At 48.1% G+C, this 22,100-nt stretch overlaps 1 protein-coding gene across 2 annotated transcripts in view; it reads left to right on the forward strand.

Moving 5' to 3' along the window:
* The window catches only part of WWOX (WW domain containing oxidoreductase), a 550,729-nt gene extending 533,618 nt beyond the window's left edge, over positions 1 to 17,111 (forward strand). The window contains exon 9 of one of the 2 annotated variants that reach the window (XM_055554123.1): positions 16,779 to 17,111. In XM_055554123.1, the coding sequence (XP_055410098.1) occupies positions 16,779 to 16,964 (186 nt within the window). In that variant the 3' untranslated portion in view covers positions 16,965 to 17,111. The remainder of the gene's footprint in view (positions 1 to 16,778) is intronic. The other variant, XM_055554129.1, reaches the window with a different exon arrangement.
* The last annotated feature ends 4,989 nt before the right edge of the window (positions 17,112 to 22,100 follow it).

The raw sequence follows: 22,100 nt of genomic DNA on the forward strand, positions 1-22,100 counted from the left end.
AGATAGGGGGTTTGGTGCTCAGAGGTCATCTCTTGAAAGCTGGAAAGGATGCTCATAATCACAGTAGGAAAATAAGTAGAGTGGGGAGGATAAGGAGCTCTAGGTGTGCTGTTTGGTACGGAATGTCCCAGGAAGGTGACGTTGGAGCAGAGGTCTAAGGAGGGGATAGGCTGGTGGCAGAGCTCTCCAGACAGAAGGAACAGCAGGTGCAAAGGCCCGGGGGTCAGAGCTAGGGTGGCAGGTCTGAAAGGCAGCAGGGGAGGCAGCCGCTGTGCATTGGAGCTGGGGCAGGGCTGACGGGGTTCCTGGGCATTAGCGTCTGGCCAGGGCACACAGGCTCAGGGAGTGGGCCTCCCCTCGCAGAGTCTCCAGCAGAGATGTGGTGTGAACGGACTCAGCCCTTGGCAGGACCACAGGCGACCCTGCGCTGAGAGAGCACAGTGAAGGGTGGGGGGCCAGGACCCAAGCAGGGACCCCGGAGGCGGAGGATGGTGGCTTGGGCAAGGGACAGCAGTGGTGAGAAGCGGTCAGACGCTGGCAGCGGTTGGAGGGCAGCTTATTTTTAATGGATTAGAAGTGGATTGCAGAGAGAGGAAGGGATTGGCCATGTTTGTGAGACCTTGAACTTGAGTGGCCGAATGAATGCTGTTGCCACCAAAGCCTCTGTTTGAAGAACTTCGGTGTCCAAACATAAATCTGTGTTCATAAGCAATCCCCATTCTCTGCGGGGGTGATGAGAAAGTTTGGGAATCAGTCGTAATGGTTACATAACATCGTAAATATATTTAATGCCTCTGAATCGTGTACTTTAAAATGGTTGAAATGCCAGGTTTTCTTATGTGTATCACCACAGTTTAAAAACCTACAAACAAGGGTATTATGAAAATTATTCTGTTGTCTTCTCCATACGCCTGTTCAAAGGATTAATAAAGTGCCAGTGAGGTGATGTTGACCTTGATCACTAGGTTAGTTGGATGTCTGATGAGTCCTTCTCTGTACAGTTACTCACTTTTCTCTTTGTAGGTAATAGATACGTTGGAGGAGATTTTTACCTAAGAAAAAAAAGGAGGGTGGCCGCTGTTACCACCACAGCTGCTGACAGCCTATTCCAGGCTTCTAACAGCTGGAACCTACACACGTTTTTAGTCCATTTCCCAGGTGGGAAACTGAGGCTCGATGGAATTAGGTAACATGCCCGAGGTGACACAGGTGGGGAGTGGCTAGACTGTAAACTCCGTGAAGACAGGGTTTTAGGCCACTGGGCTCGCCGGTGCTTACCCCAGGCGCCATGCACAGGTCCCGTGCATGTATTAGATGCCATTCATTGTAGGCATACGCTGGAGTCTGGAGACACATCTGTGGCCCCACTCCTCCGCCCTCTCCAGCTGCTGGTCTGTCATTAATGAGCTCTACCCAGCCCAGAGATTTCAGGAATGTCCAGCTGTTTGCTCGTGTGGAATGAACTGTCCTGCAGCCCAGCCTAGGACAACAGAAGTCACGTGGCCCCAGACAGACAGCCGATAGCTGACCCACCCAGAGGCCTCCCTACACTGTTCGTTTTTTTAAGTTTTTTTTTTTTTTTTTTTAACGTGGACCATTTTAAAGTCTTTATTGAACTTATTTTACCACTGCTTCTGTTTTATGTTTTTTGGCCGCCAGGCATGTGGAATCTTAGTTCCCCAACCAGGGATCGAACCTGTGTTCCCTGAATCAGAAGGTGAAGTCTTAACCCCTGGCCTGCTAGGGAAGTCCCCCTACCCTGTTTAAAATGCCGGGGCAATGGGGCACTGTGTCCTTCATGGTAGCTGAGGTCCTGTGATTGCTCTGTTGATGGGAAAGCGCTGTTCCTATTTTTAGACGGGTGGTGGTTCTCACTTATTCATAGCCCAGTGCTCGTGGGTGGAACGCGGAGTTATAATAGAGTGCAGGTGCCTCTCATTGCTTCCCGCTACTCACTGGATCGTGTTTATTAAAAAGGAAATCACAGTGGCGTGTCTGGAGCTGAAGTCTGAACAAATAACCTGAAACGAGGAGTCCCAGGAAGGTGGGCAGCGGGCGACAGAGAAAAGCACAAACAAGTTTGAGCTAATTGGGCTCAGCCCGTAGTTTGCATGTGAATTAGGAACAGGGAGCTGGGCCGCACAGGCATCATTGCGTTCAACCTTTGCTGGCAACCTTCACACGCCACGCCGAAAGAGCCGGAATCTGAACTGAACACATTTTACCCAGGCCTTCCACAGAATTTGAAAACGGGATTCTGAAAGCGTGTGGTTGAAATGAGAGCCTTTCAAATGTTGATAACTGCATGGATGCATTGGTGTCTGCACACATGTCCTCCTTATTGTTTTTCTCCCCCGTCTCTGGAAAGAGGCTACCCCCGGGCTTCGGAAAAGAAGGGCTGGGGTCTTTAATTCAGAAAGAGTTCCGAGTTACAATAGGCGTTAGAATCCATGTTTCCATGTATCCCATAACTCTTTCAGTCGGTTCTTTGAGGGGCCATTGTGTGTGTGTGTGTGTGCACGCGTGAGTGTGTGTGCACTGGTACACAAGTATGCACAGGCCATAGAAAGAGACAGTTCCTAGAAAATGCATCGTTCTAGAACATGCATCGTTCTGGAGCAGATGGTATCCCCCAGGGACTGTGCCTCATGTCACACAGCCAAGAAATCTCTTCCTTCATTCAGCAAGTATTTACTCCCTAGTGCAAGGAGAAATCGAATGTCACCCTTGCCTGTAAGCACTCGTGGCCCAGGGTCTTGTGGGAGAGACACACCCGTGTGCAGGATGCTGGGATCATGTGCTGTAGCGTCGGGGCGCAGAGCATGGAGAGGTCAGTGCTGATGGGGAGTTTGGGAAGACTTCACCTACACCAGGGAGATAGGTGGATTTTTCTTCCGATCCAAGAAGGGAGGGAACAGGCTTTCCAGGCAGAGGCAGGAGCACAAACCAGCTCAGGGACCCTGAGTGGATATGACACATCCACGGGACAGGGCCTCATCCCTCGGGGCAAGGGGCGAGGGATCCTGCAGGGTGAGGACCCCAGGTGGGGCTGGAAAGACGGATCAGCTGGGCAGGTGACCGCACACTGGCATCCCAGCCCTCCCCCGAGGCAGCGGGGCCATCTCAGGCTGCGGGGAGAGCATCCCTCCATCAGACACTGTCCTGTTTGGGGGAAGTGTTTGGTTTTCAAAATACTTCTGCTCGCTCGCCTTGCCTCCCTGAATCCTTGCCCCTCCCCTGCCTGTTCGGAGAACTGAAAGGTGCTATCAGAACTATATTTCTCCCTCTCCAGTAATATCATGAAACAAAAATATCTCGTGGGTTTGCACCCTAGGAGCGATTTGACTATTGACAGCGGAGCCTTTGAGAGCCTCTGTGTGTCGTTTCCCGCCCCGCCATGCCCCCCTCCATGGAGGTCTTGGGCAGCTTTTTGATGAGTAAACCCGGCCTTGACTTTTGCCCCAGCGTGATGTTCTTTTGTGGCTCATCTGCTGCAAGAATTGAAGTACGCAGACTTATTCCTCATGTCTTGTTGAAACAGAGAAGTCACCGCAGCGCCACGGAGAAGGTCAAGGACATAGGCAGGTTCTGACACCGCTTGTGCCTTCTGCAGCTGTGGAGGCGTGGCTGGGCGCCCCCCACCCCTGCCCCGTCCTGCTCCTGTGAGGATGGGGGGTCCTTCCTTGTGGGTCGGACTTGGGCTGTAGCAGTGTGGTACCATCAGCGCTTTACAGGGAGCAGATGCCAATCTGATGAGGGTATTTAACAAATGTTTTTAATTTTGCTGAAGTATAGTTGATTTTCGGTGTTGTCAATGGCTGTACAGCAAGGTGACTCAGTTATATATACATATATATTCCTTTTCATATTCTTTTCCATTTTGGTTGATCATGGGATATTGAATATAGTTCCCTGTGCTACACAGTAGGACCTTGTTGTTTTTCCATCCTATATATATATATATATATATATATATATAAATTTGCATCTGCTGATCCCAAGCTCCCTCTTGGTAGTCACAAGCCTGTTCTCTATGTCTGAGAGTCTGAGAGTCTGTCTCTGTTTCGTGGGTATGTTCATTTGTGTCAGATTTTAGATTCCACATATAAGTGATATCCTTTGTTTTTCTGGCTTACATCCATATGATACTCTCTAGACACGTGCGTGTTACTATAGATGGCACTATTTTGTTCTTTTACGGCTGAGTGGTGTTCCATTGTGTACATGTGCCACGTTTCTTTATCCATCCATGCGGCGGTGGACATTTAGGTTGTTTGCATGTCTTGGCCATTGTGGACAGTGCTGCTGTGGAGATAGGGATGCAGGCATCTTCTTAACCGATAGTTGTATCTGGGCATGTGCTCGGGAGCGGGGCTGCTGGCCCATATGGCAGCTCTATGTCTCGTTTTGATGCCCGTCCACTCTGTTTTCCATAGTGGCTGCACCAGGGGCTTTCAGTGAGGCTCTTGTTATAATATCGGGAGCATCATCACTGCAGCAGCTCTGTGCTTTTCTCCACCTGTTGTTTGCTTCAGCCAGTGGAGCGCTGACATTGGGTCCAGCACTCTACTGAACCATCAAGGGGCACACTCGTCCCTTTTATCCTGGCCTTCCTGGGCAGGGGTAAATAATACCATGGCCCTCTTCAGCAGCCTGAGTCCTTCGGTGTCAAGGTCAGTGGGTAGCCACTCACACTCGACTCTCATGATTGGATCCTGTGATGATGCTTATTCGTTTCCTCATTTACTTTTCTCTGGGGGAATGTAACTGTCTCCTACATGTGACATGGTCTTGGGCCTCTAGGAGAAGATCACGGCTTGAGTCCAGGCTCCAACACTTGCTCACCGTGTGACCAGTGGCCCCCACACCTCCCGTTCCTCGGTTTTCTCATCTGTGAAATGGGAGGCCCAGGATGAATTGTGAGCGTTAAACATGATGACACGTAAGCAGCGCCTGACAAATACAACTTAAGATACTGACCGTATTTCCCATTTAGCACCAGTCGTGCGTGCTGTGCTGGGACGTGTCGCCTTCACAGATGGGAGAGATTTGGTATCCGCCTGGACTCGTCCTGCACCAAATCCTGCTTTCACATAACGAGTGTGTTCTCACACCGTTTGTGAAAGTTTATGGTCAGTAGGAGGGAAATCCGGAAAGCCGGGAGTGAAGATGAGGTCGGTAGAGTCTCAGTGAGTGTTCGGCGAGGAGCGTTGCACCCAGGTTCCGAGCCAGGGTGGCCCCTGCTCCCTCGGGCCGCCCCCCTCTGCCCTGGGCCTTGCCGTGTCTACACCACCCCACGGGACTTTGCGGAGAGACAGCAGTGTTCCATGCCTTCGTAGCCCCCCACGGCTATCGAACACCTGAAAGGTGGTGAGTGTGACTGAGGGACTGACTGTTTAATCTAAATAAGTAGCCACATGTGGCTCGTGGCCATCACAGAGGGCAGCGCCTTTGGGCCCCTGGATGATGCAGACAGAGACAGACACTGTGCAGCTCATGAGGGGCTCCTAGTCATACCGGGAGCCGGTCAGGGTGCCATGAGTGTTACTATGGAGACAGGGATGGCGAGCTGAGAAAGCAGGACAGGACAGTCAAGGATGACGTCACAGAAGACGCTATCACAGCCCGCTGACCACTCCCAAAAGACCCCCGGTGGGGAGGGAGTCCTCATTTTATTGTTGTTTAGTCTCTGAGTCATGTCCAGCTCTTCTGCGACCTCATGGACTGTAGCCTGCCAGGCTCCTCTGTCCATGGGATTTCCCAGGGGACAATACTGGGGTGGATTGCCATTTCTTTCTCCAGGGGATCTTCCCAACCCAGGGATCGAACCTGCGTCTCCTGCATCGGCAGGCGGATTGTTTACCACTGAGCCACCAGGGAAGCCCCCTTATTTTGTAACTACGCACCTTTTAGGGGCCAGATGAGGACAGACCCTTTGCAGGGATGCCATCACGCTCGACCTTCATCATTGCTCTTGCCAACCAATGCACGGATGGGAAGTCTGAGATGCAGACTGGTGACTCCCCACCAAGTCACACAGCTCAGGTTGTACTTAAATCAAGGTCCTCCTGACTCCCAGACCCCCTCCCCCTCAGGCCTCCTACTTCTTGATTGACCCTCTTCCCTTTGTCTCCTCTGTTGGATTCCTTTCAATATCCTGAGGCTTGGGGGCCACTGGTACACCCCCATCCATCCGCATTCCGACCAAAGCCAGATTTCGCCTAGCTGGCTTACCACAAGGTGGCAAGGGAGGAGGCAGCAGCAGGCGTGCCAGCTGGTAAATAAGCTGGCATTCAGCCCTGGGACGACTGACTCGTCTGTTGTGGACGGGGGCGCCACATGCTCAGGCCCCGACCCTGGTCCTGATATGACTGTGAGATCGGGTCGAGTCATTTCACAGTTGGGCTGAGTGTTCCAAGTTTCTCAGAAGACAAACACGGTAGCAATTCAAGGTATGAAATTCAAGGTGTGGCCTCAGAGTCATTTTGTTTAACAACTTATCTGCTGTGTTTTCTGAATAAGTAAAGTGAGACCATCACTCAACCATCGCAGGTTTGCAGGTTGGTTTTAAGGAAGCCATGCCTTGAGAAGCTGTCTGATCGAGGGTGTTGCTTCTCCCAGCCCTGACCCCACTCTGCTCCGTTCGTTGAGGGGGACTGTGTCACCTGGCTCATAACCCCCTGGCATCTCATCCTAGTTCTGGGTCACCTTTCACAGGAGACACCCACATTTACCCAGCGCCGTGCAGTTCCCCACAAGATGGCACTGGACGGGCATGTGATGTCGCCCCAGCCCTTGGCAGTCACCCTGTTTGATTCATTTTAAATCTCTAGCTTTTTTGGAGGTCTGACAGGTCTGGATTAAACCAATGAGTTCAATCCACCTGTGGGATGTTATATCTGGACGGGCTTTATGGAGATCCCAGCATCACCTAAAATTATCTCTTCTACTTCTATCCCATCTCTGGGAAACATCTGCATGGCTCCAACCCATCTCATTTTATAAAAAATGAAATATTGGTGCCCAGGAAAGGGTGCTGCTCCTGCTGTGAGGGTGGCTGACATAAGTGGCTGGCTCTGTGCGTGTGCACATCCTTCAATCCTGGCAAGTCTGCGAATAGAGGGTATTACTGTCTCCATCTCAAGGGTGAGGGCACCAAAGCGCAGAGAACTGTAGCCGCTGGCCCTCCTTCCTGCACTAGTAAGTGATGGGAGAGGGGGATCACACACATGCCGGCCGATTCAGGGGCTTGTTCTCCTCACCAGCCTGTAAGAGTGTCCTTGCCCCAGGCAGCCTGCTGGTGACAGCGGTGGATTCTAGGCTGAGGTTCTCATTTTGTACCATCTCTGGCCCCAGTGGAAATGACTGAAGGCAAGAGAAAGGGACGACAGAGGATGAGATGGTGGGATGGCATCACCGACTCGATGGACATGAGTTTGAGCAAGCTCCGAGTGTTGGTGATGGACAGGGAGGCCTGGCGTGCTGCAGTTCGTGGGCTTGCAAAGAGTCAGGCATGACTGGGCGACTGAACAGCAGAACAAGAGCTGGCCCCCCATGGAAAGAGAGGGGAAGAAGAAGGACCCTGGAACTGGGTGGCTTTAGAAAATTATTTCTTCCAGTTCCATCCTTCCTGCTTGACCTTGAAACAGAGGCTCTGGATTGCAGCCCCAGAGTGGTAAACTAGGGCGCCCCTGAGCTAAGTCTCTGCACGTCCAATCACATGTCCTCGTTGTGAGTAGCTATGGAGCAGCGAGTGCACCGCCCACTGGGATGTCAGTCCATGCTTCTGTCAGCTGTTGAACCAGTGATGTTCCCGGAAGGTCCCGTCCCTCTCAGGCTCCTGAAGCCTGGAGGCAGAGCTCCTCTCACTGTGGTCTCCTCCCCTCCACCCTTCTGGCTGGGGAAGTCTGTCGGGCCCTCTTCCTCTCCCAAGACAGCAGGACACCCCAGACATTCTTGTCTTGTCATTGCGTCGTCTCTAGAGGCTGGGAGCCAGGCTCGCGGGTAGATACCAAGAAGGGTATCTGTCTGCCTCAGCTCAGGAGAGTTAAGGCCACAGCCATTCATTCATGAACCGACTGCTTCATTCATTCACTGACTGGTTCATTAAGCCGTATCCTTTGGCTGTTATGCAGGCAGTAGAGCTGGAATAATACAGCAAACAAGTCAAAAACACAAAGGCCCCTGCTGTAAGGGGATGCAGATGACCCCAGAGGGGGAAGAAGGTGCTAGTGAGTAAACAAGTAAATAGGCAAGACAGGGACTGAATGACTGTAATGATGGAATTAAACTCGGCCTGGTGGTAGCAAATGGAGGGGAGAAGGAACATCAGGGAAGAGCCCTTCAAGGAGGGGATATTTGAGCAGAAAGCTGGGGGATGAAAAAGAGCCTGCAGTTGGAAGGGCTGAGTGAGAGGGAATGTCCCAGGCTAGGTGAAGAGAAGTGCAAAGGCCCTGGGGCAGGAAAGAGCTTGCGGATGTGGCTAAGGGCATGGGGGATGGGAGACAGCAGAGAATCCTAGCGAGGATTTTATTCTCTAGAATAAAGGAAGTCACTGAAGTTTAAAGCAAGGGAGTGACAGGACTCAGTGACATTTTTCAGAAGGTCTTTGTGTCAGTCTCGGGCACCGTGGCTTCAGAGAGCAAGAGGAATTTGTAGAGGACCGAGACCATGACCTCAGGGCCAGACTGGGGACTGGACAAGTGGAATAACTGCCCACACCCCTCTGCCGCTGCTTCTCCTTCTAGAGGATTCTTTGCAATTGCAGCCTTCTTGAAAACAGAGCTTCCCAAGTTACCAGATAGCATTCAAAAGCCAAACAAACAAACGCTATCATTTCTGAAAGAAGAATCAAGACGGGGAAACGATGACACGCTCACCACAACTGAAGTGCTTGCTGGGCGTGTTGGGACCCTTGGCTTGTTCCAAAGCCCACATACCTGGGACTTCACTCATGTTTGCCAGTAACTGAGTTCTCAACTGTAAACATGGCTATTTTGGAAATTCTGCATCTCGCTTTGAAAAACCTGGGAGGCCAAGAAAGGGGAGCTGTGTTTAGATCTCGGAAATCTGCACCCTACCTTGCTCTCTACTGGCGGGGTTCTGTCAACCTCTCCCCACCCTTCCACCCCCACTGTGCCGGGTCTCCAGGAAGGAGACCCATGTCCTGTTTTAAGAACTGCTTTAGTTCTTGACCCTGGTGTTACCAAATTATAGATGGCGTAACCCTCTGAGAAGCACGGAGTTGAAACTTGCTACTTTTGTGTGCACCTACTCATAAAACATACTTTTTTCCTTTGTTTTCTCTAAAAGCTCTTTGCTACGCTGCTAAGTCACTTCAGTCGTGTCCGACTCTGTGCGACCCCATAGATGGCCTCCTACCAGGCTCCTCTGTCTCTGGGATTCTCCAGGCAAGAACTAAAGACTAAAAGCTCTTTAGTCTTTTACAAAGACATAAATATTACCTTCTAAATAAAAATAACGGTGATGCTGCTGCTGGTGCTGGTCGTGGCGATTATGACGGTCACGGCGGTGATAACAGCTTGGATGGTGCTAGTGAGGGTGCTGTTGACCGTTGATAATCGTGATATCGGGGGTACCGTGCGCTGAGCACTTGCTTTGCTCCATCCACAGCTCTGTGGATGTGATGGCTTTGACTCTTCACACCCACCCCGTGAAATGCCTACGGTCACCACACTGTCCTCATTTGACACATAGACTGAAGCAGGGCTCAGAGCTCAAGGATATGGTTCCAGAGACTGCTCTCGCCAGCACTTCCAGACTTTGGTGAATGATTTGTCTTTCACTTTTGTAAAATGAATGGGGCTGGTACATGTGGTAACAGATGTAAATCGTCACCTTCATCTGTCTTAATTCTCCTCCTCCGGCCTTCCTGCCTTCACCTTCGCTCTTCCTGCCCTCCCCGCGCCACCCCACCCGCTCCCGTCTCCTGTGTTAGATCTGTCTGCCTCTTGGTTGCTTTATTAAACTGAAGTGTGGTTGACTCACAATATCGTGACTATCGTGTCAGTTGGGGCGTATGGTTCTTGCATTCGTCTGTCTTCCGGTGACTGCTGCCTTTGCAGTCAAGGTCCATGAGCTTTCCAGTGAATTCTTTATGCTCCGTCTCCATTTTCCTTTCTTTCTTTGAGCTTTGCTTCTGCCATGACCTCCAGCTGTCCCCTCCACCAGCTGTGGGTTAAGAGGGAGCCTGGTGCTCCCCACTCTCATCTCGGGCTAAGGCTTCCAATATTTGTATTCCGCGGCACTCCGGAGATTCTAAGTACTCTCCCAGGTTGGGAAGGAAAAGTCATCCAAACTGCTCGGTAATTGAATTCAAGAGTGATGGACCGAAAACTATCAATGCGTTTCCTTCCCTGAACCCGCTCAAGAGGATCCCATCTTGGGTCCACCTCCCAAATGCAAGCTCCGTTAACTTTTAGGGTTCTTTCTTTCCAGTCTTTCTTCTCTGTACTCTGCTTTATCATTGTTGTTGTTTTGGGGCATGTTCCAAGCTATGATCATCTTCATACTATCAATGCAATTTAAAAGTATTTTTTGACATTTTTACAGCTCTCCAAAGGCTTCCCATAAGGTATTTTATGAATATAAGATGCAATCAACTCTTAAGATTGTGCTGTTCTTTTATGATCCACTCAGAAAGGGAAAAAATGTTGTCTACTAAACAATGATCCAAAGCTTTCTTCTCTCCAGAGCTCGTGATCTCATATCTGTTTTTAAAAGGATCTTTTAAGTTAGACAGTGAATTTGTCATACATCAGATGGCCATTTCCATGTTTCCATTTCTGAAAACATAGTGAATTTGGGTCAGAGTGCTGAATCGCTGCCTAATCTTTCTGAAGACATTTTAAATGTCAGTTAAACTCAACACGGAGAGCACCAACAGTGGACTTATTACTTCCACTGGAATGTGGAACGTTTTAGCTCTGACCCAGTTCATAAGGAAAAACATGTTTAAACACACATGAAAGACAGGCCGTCATTTATGATGGCTGTGTGATAGTGAGATGTGTGTGCTAGCCTGTACTTAACTCTTCTCTTCATCACCAGACGTTTAGGTTCCCACAGGCTTCTCCTGAGCCCTCCTTACTGTGTATATGGAATCACACAGTCCAGTGGACCGTGCTGGGGTGGGTGGGGACTGGCCTGGGCTGGTGGAGAGGGTCCCAGGGGCAACGTTCTGAGGGGGAGATGCCCTTCGGCACCCCACAGCAGAGAGAGGGACGTTGGCAACCCCACCCTATCCAGTGCCCCTTGGTTAGCCCAAGGGCACACTCACAGCCCGTGACCCCGCCTGGGGTCAGCCAGGTCGCCCCTCGTCCCCTGGGCAGGAGGGCCCTGGGGTCCATCTGGGTGGGAGCAGCCCGAGGAACATAAAATCAGCTCCCAGACGGCCCTTGTGGCAGCAGCGATTACAGCCAAGGGGAGGCTAAATTCTAGAGGCTTGCACTGTCTCCAAGGAATACACTAATTGAGAAATAACATCCATAAAAAATAATTCAATACTAGTATGTAAAGCTGAAAACAATAACCGAGCGTGACTGGCTGTCTGGAATTAAGCAAAGTAAGATGAAGTGTCTTTTGCCAGCAGACATTCCCGGCACAGGGGAGCAAGGACCTGGGTGAATTCTGCCATCTCCTCACCGTCCCACCATCCCACCTCCGAGGGGCAGGTGCCATCTCTGGCTGCACGAACCGTCGTTCTCAGCAGCAGCTTTCAGCGCCTTGCTCTGCATGTTTCTCTGGGCAGCAGCTGCTAGGAAAGAGGGTCACTTAAGTCTGTTTTTAGAGGCACAGCGAAGTTTGGCTGCAGAGCCTGCGGCCCTGCAGCTAGCCGTGTACCGGTAAATGCTTACCAACTGGCTCTCTGCAAGAAACATAAATTACAAGTGTGTGCATATACACACACAAACACACACAGTTATTATTCATTAAAGATATGATGGATGTGTAATGCTTAGTTCACAAATGGTAATAGTATACACAATACTTTGTTTTTGCAACCCCATGGACTGCAGACCACCAGGCTCCTCTGTCTTTGAAATTCTCCAGGCAAGAATACTGGGTAGCTATTCCCTTCTCCAAAGGATCTTCCTGACCCAGGGCTCGAACCGGGGTCTCCTGCATTGCAGGCAGATTCTTTGCCATCTGAGCTACCAGGAAATTAACCACCACTATCTAATTCGAGAACATTTTTATCTCCCCTTGCAAGAAATGCCATCCCCATTTCCCTGCTTCCAGCCCCCTGATAGCCAGTAATCTACTTTCTGTCTCTATGGATTTGCCTATTTGGAATAGAATATTCCATATAATGGGACCCTACAATGTATGACCTTCAGTGTCTGGTTTCCTACACTTAGCATAATGTTTCTAAGTTTCATTCATGGTGCTGCGTCTGGCAGTTCCCCGTTCCTTTTTGTGGCTGAATAGTATTCCATTGTGTGGAAGAACCACGTTTTATTTATCCATTCACCAGCTGACGGGCACTGAGTTTTGCCCACTTTCTGGCCATTTTGAATTATGCTGCTATAATAGTTCCCTTTGAATACCTATTTTCTATTCTCTTGGGTATAAACTTGGGAATGGAATTTCCCGATCATATGGTAATTCTATCTTTGACTTTCTGAGAAGCCACCACTGGCTTTCTGCAGTGTCTGCACCATTTCACATTCCCACTCACAATGTGTGAGGGTTCCAGTTTCTCTCCATCCTTGCCGACACATATTTCTCTTTGCTTATTTGCTTGCTGCTTTTATTATGGTTGTCTTAGTAGATGTGAAGTGGTATGTCATTGTGGTTTCGATCAGCATTTCCTGAGTGACTAATGACACTGAGCCTCTCTTATGTCCTTTTTGGCCATTCGCATCTCTCCTTTAGAGAAATGTCTATTCAAGTTATTTGTCCATTTTTGCATTGGATTGTTTGTCCTCGGTTGCTGCCTTATAATATTCTGGATGCTAGACCCTTATGAAATATGTGATTTGCAAATATTTTCTCCCACCTTGTGGGTTATCTTTTTACTCTCTAGATAGTATCCTTTGATGATGAAGTCCAATATATCTCTTTTCCCTTTTGTTCCTTATGTTTTGGGTGTTGTCTCTAAAACTCACAGCAAGCCGTATGGTTGTATTCAGGGGTAAGGAAATAATTCCCACCTAGACTGGGAACACTGCAGATTTGCATGGCAGCAGGCATGGATAAGGGTGTAGTGAAGAATCGGGGACACTAATACAATTGAATTGTACTTAGATTGACTCCAATTCATTCCCCTAAGGGCTTTGCCACCCAAACAGAATCACAGTTCTGTTAGCAAGGGAGGCATAAGGATTTGTCTGAGGCAAGCAACAGATCTTAGAACACAAGTGCGTGAGAGCATCTCACCTTTAGAAATCTAAAATCAAGGTTGGCCAGAGCAGTGTGGGGGGTCTGAGGATGTGTTTGCTGGTTCTCCCAGAGGTGGTCAGGGGAAGAAACACCCAGAAAGGGCAAGCATCCCTCAGGATCCCCGGCAGGAAGCTGTGACTGTCCACCGCTCTGTTCTCTGCTCAGCCTGGATGCTTTGAGGTTTCACAGTAAACCGATCCCTGACTTAGAAGGGTGGAGGGATGTGTAAAGAATAAAAAACATAGCTGCAGACCTCTCTCATGATGCTGGAGCTGAGAGCTCTTCATCCCGTGGACGCTCAGTGACCCCAGTAAGACCCGCATTACGCAGCTTCCTTCCTGCACTCAGTTCAAATGCGCATGTCCTTTCGCTACTCAGCATCGGGCTGATGCAGCACAGGCTGACTGCTCTCAACTCACAGACACTTGCCTCATTTTGTATCCAATTTTGCTTTCCAGAAGCCCAGCTATGACTTTATTTTTTAAATGAAATTTTGCAGGTCATTAGCCCATAATGATTGAACGATTCTGGTTGTAGCATAAAACACAGCTGTATACACGCGAGGTAACCTTTATTGTTTAAATATCATTCAGTGCCTTCACATAGCACACGGAAAAATTGTATTTTTTCAGACTCCTCAGCCATTATGAAAATGACTTATAATTTCATTCAGAAATGTTACAAATGCAGTTCATCGTTTCACTGGGGCAAACTTGGCTAGGTCAAGAATAGTGACATTTTTGATGTGGAAGAGGGCCTGCAGCAGGCAGGGCTAAGAAAGGTTTAAGCCATATGGTCAGCTTCTTAATAATCCAGGCTTGTGGTAGCAATTACCTGGATTCAAATCCGTCTGTGTGTGTACACAGAGGCCCGGACGTCAATTTCCCCATCCAAAAAAATAAAATGAGTAAATGGCATCTACTTTTTAGAGTTATGGGCTTTCCTGGTGGCTCAGTCAGTAAAGGTCTGCATACAATGTGGAGGCCCGGGTTTACTCCCTGGGTCGGGAAGATCCCGTGGAGAAGGAAATGGCAGCCCACTCCAGAGTTCTTGCCTGGGAAATCCCGTGGACAGAGGAGCCTGGGGGGCTACAGTCCCTGGGGTCACAGAGAGTCGGACTGAGCGACTAAACACTTGTACTTTCTTTTCCACCCCTTATGGTTACTGGCAGACTTAGGGAAATGAGATCTCCACGAGGTCGGCACGGTGCCTGCCTCGTAGCAAACCCTTGGCACCTTACAGCTGCTGCTATCATGCTCACTGTTCGTATCAGCACTAGTATCACGGTGACACTCTGGCCAGGGGGGATGCGGACCCCTGTCTTCAGGCAGCGAGCCCAGGCAGGACCTGTCTATCGCAGAAGGTGCAGGATGAAGGCAGCGGACTGTCTGCCACCTGAGGCTGCTGGAACCTGTCTGTCCTTGGCCGAGTCAGTGACAAAGACATGACTTTCCTTTTGCGTATTAACTCTTCGCCTGGCATACTGCACATCTCCGCGGTTCATTATTTAATTCATCGTCGTCATATAAGCATTTGAGAAATCTGTAAATAATAGGAGTTGATGTCTTCAGGCTGGCTGTTTCTCCAGTCAGCCCGTTTTGTGTGTTGCTGGTTAAGGAGAACGCTCTTTGAATGACGGTGCCGATGGTGGTGAAGGCAGCGGTGATGCTGCTGACGGTGGTGAGAGGAGCCTGAATTTGCTGCGTGCTCGAAAGATGCCGGAGAGCATGCTGAGCGCTTTCCAGACAGTGTGCCATTCACACTTGACAGATAGTCTCTTTCTACATACAAGGGCCCTAAACACTTTAGTTAACTTACCCATGACCTCAGGTAGAGGGTCTTAAGTCCAGCAATCTGGCCCTGAAAGTTGGCTCTGTACCACTCTGTGGCTGAGTACAGATGGGGAATGGAAGCCTTTCAATTCCAAGGGCCACTCTTGGACTGCAGCAGAGTTTTCTCCAAAATGGGTCTTGATGGAGTGAGTACTTACAAGGTCTTGGACATCAACTTGGGATTTTAGGACACTTCTCAGTCTTCCTGAATCTAAAAAAAGAATTTGAGGTACAATTTTCCTCGCAGATTTCTGGAAAAATACCATCTGAGAACACCAAGCCTCACTGCCAATGAACATTAATTTCCTGGCATGATCTTGAGTTGTCATTCTTTGATTCCATGAATACACAACCTGCATTGCACTAGGCCCTGGGGATATAGTCTAGTGGGCACGACCTTTATGTTCCTAAACCTCTATTTTCTTATCTGTAAAATAAGGACTATAATGACATTTGTTTAATATATTTGAGGATAGAGTGAAGCATGGTGCATGAAGTATCTAGTTGAGTGGCCGGCATACAGTAAGTGCCCAATAAATGCTGGCTATTACTGTCATCATCATCATCATCATCATCCTTGTTATTGTCAAATGAATGCAAAAACGTGAGGTTCAAGTAAGTGAGTAAAATGAAAGACACTTGATGAACAAGAAAATCAGGTGACGTCTAAGCTAAGACAAAGAACCTGTTATGAATGTTTAAACCTTCAGGATCCAGGAGCCTCCAGGACAGTGCTGCTGGTGCGTGCTCAAAGCGTGGATGGTGAATACTTGAGGCTGGCGATGGAATGGCTCTGAAGGTCTAGTGATGTGTGCATGCATGCGTGCTTAGTTGTGTCCAGCTCTTTGTGACCCCATGGACTGTAGCCTGCCAGGCTCCTCTGTCCATGGGATTTTCCTAGGGAAGAATACTGGAGTGTGTTGCCATTTCCTCCTCCCGGGGATCTTCCTGACCCAGGGCTATCAGTTCAAGAACACTCTTTGCATCTTTTCTGGAACCTTCTTCTTTAATTGGGATTGGCTAACTGCTTCAACAACTAGTTGCTGGAACTGAAGTTGATTTCTTGTTCACACAGCATAGTATAGTTCACACAGTATAGACATGCAGCAGCTGGCGTCCCACATGGTGATTCAGGGACCCGGGCTTTGACATTTGGGTGTGGTCTGACCATAGAGCCTCCAAATTCTCTGCTAGATCCTCAAAATCCAGATTTTAGGAAGAGGAAGGTAAAGAACAAGGCTCCTAGGAGGTTTTTAGTGGGCCAAGCCTAGAAGTGGTGAGATCACGTCTACCTTCTTTCCATTGGCCAGAACCCAGTCATGTGGTCACCAACTGCAAGGCAGTCTGGGAAATGTAGTCCAGTATGCCTTTGATAGACAAGAGAAATGTTTTTGCAGACTGATTGCTGCCTCTGCCTGGCTCTCTGGTGTTGATTACTTACTATATTGCCTTTTTTTTTTTTTTTTTCCTCTTGGGAAAAATTAATTATTGTCCATATTCATCACAAATATATCTGTTGATTAGTGTCATTTTGTGTTTCAGAAAGAGCACTGCCTGGGCTGGGGGCCAGAACTGCGCTTTCAGTTCCCTGCTTGGCCACTCAGCCGTCCTTTGCTGGGTCAGCTTGGGCTATGCAGTGAGCATCTCTGTCTTAAATTTACTGATCAACAGGATTGGAGAAATTGTACCTGCCCATGGATGGTGTTGGCTGAGGATGACTTAACATAATTCATGAAAGTTCCTTGTAACCAGGAGTGCTGGCCAAAAGGAAGCAGTTGTCTCAAAATAGACCCTCCCCACCCGAAGAGGAAGACAAAATTAGAAGAATATGTTGTATAGCCATGCATTACTCAGTGTGCATTTTTGTTCTTAACTGTCAACATGGCATAAAAACAAATAAAAATCAGGTATTTTTTAGGTGGCCCTGACAGCCACAAGCTTATGCTCATTTCCCCGAATCCCTGAAGTGGGTGCATGGTGATGACCACGTTGGTAGAGGTATTCAGCCCAGGGAGAGAGCGTGCCCCACCCCCATTCACTCTTGATTCTGCTGCTCCAGCCTAGGACCCCCTTAGTCAATTTTCCTGAGCTCCTGCTGGCTCATCTGAAAACTGGGAACATCTGTCCGGCTTCATGAGACAGGGGTGAAGAGCAAATAGTGTCATAGAAAAGTCAACAGCACCCCCCACCCCACCCCCAAATCCCTGACTCTTTGAGGGAATCTTGGTTTTTTTAAGTCCAGTCTTCTTCTCTCCTTTCTGAGGAAACTGAGGTCCAGAGAGATGGGTGACTTGCCCACATTCCATAAGAAAAGATGGATGGAGCTTAATCCGGAACCCAAACACGGTACCAACAAGATTGGCACTCCTGTAACTCCACGGCATTGTCTCTGTAACATCCGGCAAAACCACTTTGCGGAAGTTAAGCCACTGAAGGCAAGGACGCCGTTGCCATTTTAAATCCAAACGGAGGTTCTGCCCGGTGCTTGTGGAATCTGGTTCAGAAAAAGTGAGCATCAGGTTCAGATTGACACAGCGTTTCAAAGCAGGGGAAAAAAAAAATCTTGCCTTTCTCTGGCTAGAGGTCAAATGTCCAAAAAAGCTAATAACAGTACGAGAGGGACCCAAGGATGTAATCGACAAATGAAAGAAAAAAAAAACAAAAACTGAGAGATGAGGGAACAAAAGGTATGTTATCATAATATGCCCCTTTCTGTTAGGTAGTCATGCCCTGGAATCACTGTACAGCCTGTACTTGCGTCCTTAGGCAGAAAGCACCTTATCATTCCCAGGCTTAGCCATATATTTTCCCCATCAAGGGAGGTTTTTTCTTTTTTTTCTTTTTTTTTTTTTTTTTTCGGAGGTGGGGGAGCAGTTTGTCACTTTGTTTCTTAAAGAGATTTACAGTGATTCTCTCTATAGGTTTTTCTCGATACATATATATTTTTAATTTCTTACCGTCTCAGGGGTAAATAAATATATTAAAATAAGCTATGGGATGTACAGCAGAGTATAACAATGATAAATGATGTTGTGTGTAATTTTTCTACTATTAACATAAAGTAATATAAACTGAAGGACACTAGTCTATTGAGAGGCTTAGAAGCTAATGTTCCATATCAGATGTGGCCAATGTCAGAACTGCATACAGATTAGGCAGTGTCCTTTTCTCCCCAGGGGAATTAAAGTTTGAGACACCACTCGCTGCCAGTGGTTTTACGGCATTTTGTTGGGGCCGGTGATGTCTTTCCTGGTCTATTAATTCAGGAGCCGTAAATGACAGTGTGAGCAAAATGCTTTTCCAGTGGGATGCATTTCATTTATGTGCGCTTGTATGGCCCCCACCTCGCCAATCCGTTTTGTCACAATAAGTGTTTTTAAATTGTCTACATTACCTCCACTTCATCATGGCCCCCCACGTTGGTGTCTTCTTCAAGGCTATTAGGTAAAGGCTGAAAATACGGAAAAGTCTGTTTCTAAAGAAAAAGGGAAGCAGTGCAGAAAAGTTCATCTGGAGTGAGTCTTCTCTCTGACTCTTTTTTTTTTTTTTTAACCGGAGAGTTCATGGCCAGGGTACCCTCTACCAGGAGGAATGAAAACCCCAGGGCGAATGCTTACAAAAACCTTTTTTTTTTAATTTCCTGGGTCCATCTGGGTTTGCAGACACACATTCCCACACATGTGATTGCTGAATTTGTTAGAACTCTTCAGCGAGGCAGATTTTCTTTTAAACGTGATTTTCTCACCAGTGATACAGTCTTGAAAGCTGGAGGTGTTTTGTATTATTTTAGATAATCTCTTTGTGACATCTCACTGTAGAGCTCATAAATCCACTCCAAATCCTTTTTTATGTAGGTGAGGGGAGCAAAAGCCCAGAGAGATGAAGGAAACAGTTCAAGGTCACCCAGCTCCCGGTTGGCCCAACAGAGCCCTGAACCCCGAGTTCTCTAGCGCATCCTCACTGGTCTTTCTGCCGCCCCGTTCTGCTCCATCTCTTTACATTCTCTGGACACGCATGTTAAAGGAAACGTGAAGAAGAGAAGGGGAGAAGTGGATGAGTCATTGAGAGAACAAATCTAGTGAGATAACTTTGGTTGTGTCGACAGAATTACACCCCACAGAAGAATTGTAAATACATGTCAATCACAGTTCCAGCTCCAAGCGTAACTAAAGAAGAATTTTTGTGTGAATGAATGCATTTCCTTGAAGTGCTTCCCAGCTTTGGAGCAGGAGTTGGGAACCTCCCCCCACGCCCGGATTTCAGGCATTGGAGTTGGGATTGATTCTCCTCTCCTCCTCATTAAAGTGGCAGAAGGGAACCAACGCTCGGGTTTCGCCATGCACATTGTTCTCCTCCGTTTTGGCTCTGACATGATACGTTTGCCACGGTTCATAAATTTTATCTTTGCACTAAAAACAGGGTTAGAATATCTTCAATGCAATTATAAAAATGTATTAAAACTGAGAAGGAGAAAAAATATGGCGGTAGATGCGATTTTAATGATTGTATAAATGTTCACTGTTCCGTAGCAAAGGAAGAAGTCGGGCTCTTCAGCCAGGGTATTTCCGAGGAATTGCAGGGAAGGGCCAGACTTCCCATTCAACACAGGCCATGCGCTTTCAGGAGAAAGGCAGATGCGTTGCTCTGAGATGTTACTTGGAAAGCGGTGACCAGATGGAGTGATGTGAGCAGATTCTGATTCCGTAGTAACCTCTAGACAGTGTGAAAACCACCCCTGGAAGAGGCTGTTACTCTCAGCTTCTTCCTTCTCCTAAGAAACTGGAGAAATGCAGACCAGTCAGGCACATACAGTCAGAACTGGCCTGTGACACGCATCCCCATTCAGAGACTGTCATTGGGTCTGTCGTTTGCTTCCTGTGGTAAATGTTTTGCAACATAAGCGGGTAATCAGAGCACAAGTCAGAGACAGCTAAGATTCCACTGCAGACATTTGGGGTGCGGTACATGTGGGAATTCTGATTTCAGGTCACTTTTGAGAATGGGAGAGATATTCAAAAACACAAAAGCTTTGTTGGTTAAGGTCCGTGTGTCAAGTCTAGATCAGATTTGTTACAATCATAGCAAAGTTCTCCAAAGATGACATTATTTTTTTTCCCTTCCCTGCCCTCACTTGACTTTTTTTTTCTTATTGAACAGTCTGATCATTTAGAACATTGTAGCGAGGCGTTCTCTAATATAAACCTCAAGGCAGCAAGCTCTCTAAGGGCAGTTTTGTAAAACACAAAAATTGTCAGCGGAAATTTTGCCCTGGGTGACAGTTGATTTCTCCCATGCTACCATTTTCTGGGCAGTTGTATATGCTTTTCTCTTTCTTTCTCATTTTTTAAAAACACTTCTTCTGAGGAGAGTTACCAGCATTTGAATGCAGTTGAAATTGGCAAGGAACCTGGGTTTTAACTGGGGGAGGGGGAGTTCTTGAACTCTCCCTTGGCAGGTGCCCTTTCTGCCGTTTCACTCTGTCTCTGCACACAGTTCCCTGCAGTTTTAAAGTGGGTGGTGAGTTTAGGGTGCAGACCTCTTATGAACACGGGCACAGGCCCTCAGCCCCGCCCCCGCCTTCGTGTGTCTGGATCAATCTCATCTCACTTTCCGACAGAGGGACATTTCAGTTTCCACTGAAAAGATTAAAGCTGCCTGGGATTTACGGTCTAAACAGGGTTTTGTGATCTTGTATGTTTTTGAAGTCAGATTCCCCTGATCTGAAAGGCTCTGGTTTTGTGATTTGGGGTAAAAAGATCACTTAACCCCTGTCAACCTTTTATCAGCAAAACAGGAGAAAAATAGTGCCTGACTTGTAGGTTCAGTGAGAATTTAATGAGGTAGTGTGTGCACAGGGCCTGCCTTGGAGTCTGGCTCACAGAACACTGCTTCGGCCACTTGCTCCTCACTGTCCTTGTTATTCAGCAGCATCGTCGTGGTGAAAATGGCTGAGGGTGTGCCGAGGAGCGGTTCTCACGCTTAGACCAGACACAGTGGTCTATACATGTATGTTATGACTCAGACGGTGAAGAACCTGCCTGCAATGTGGGAGACCTGGGTTCGATCCCTGGGTCGGGAGGATCCCCTGGAGGAGGGCATGGCAAACCCACTCCAGTGCTCTTGCCTGGGAAATCCCATGGACAGAGAAGACTGGCAGGCTACAGCCCACGGGTTCCAAAGAGCCGGACACAACTGAGCAACTGACACTTTGACTTTCACATTATGCACAAAAAACAGCAGGTTTGGCAGGGGGGTGGCGGCCAGGGTTTAGAGGGGCTGATGTTTATTGAATGCATACAGCACATTGTCATGCAGGCTCTGTGTAAGTCCTTTAGTGTATGTTAATATTCCCAGCGATGCTGTGGGATGTGGCATGATGTAGTACAGAGAGGGAGGGTAGCTCTGTAAATGCAAGGGAACCAGTGAATGCTGGGAAAACATGGCTGTTCAAATAAACCGGAAGCTAGTGACCTGTGGAAGGCTTTGGAAACCCACTGTATTAGTCTGGAACTTTCTTTGCTGCTAGAGTGTAATTTAGCTTGAGAATGGAGACCATACAGTTCCTCTCCCACCCCCCACCCCCAACCTAGTCCGTAACTTTGTTCTCAGCACCTACCTATTTAAATATTTGGGAGTATAGTGATGTTCAGAACCAATAAATGAGTGGATGAAGCAGTGAATGAGTGGGGAAAGAGATGAGTTGACTTTTATCACCAGGCCTGCCGTAGAATCCTGGCGCCTCACACTGTGGAGGCTGGCATTGAGCAGGTGCTCTGTAAAAAGAGAAAAAAAATCATCATTTAATATTAAATACTGGAAAACATTTTCTTGGAGGATCCAACAGTCCTAATTTATTCCTTTCAC

Source organism: Bubalus kerabau, chromosome 17 (genome assembly GCF_029407905.1).
Source record: "Bubalus kerabau isolate K-KA32 ecotype Philippines breed swamp buffalo chromosome 17, PCC_UOA_SB_1v2, whole genome shotgun sequence".
NCBI lineage: Eukaryota > Metazoa > Chordata > Mammalia > Artiodactyla > Bovidae > Bubalus > Bubalus kerabau.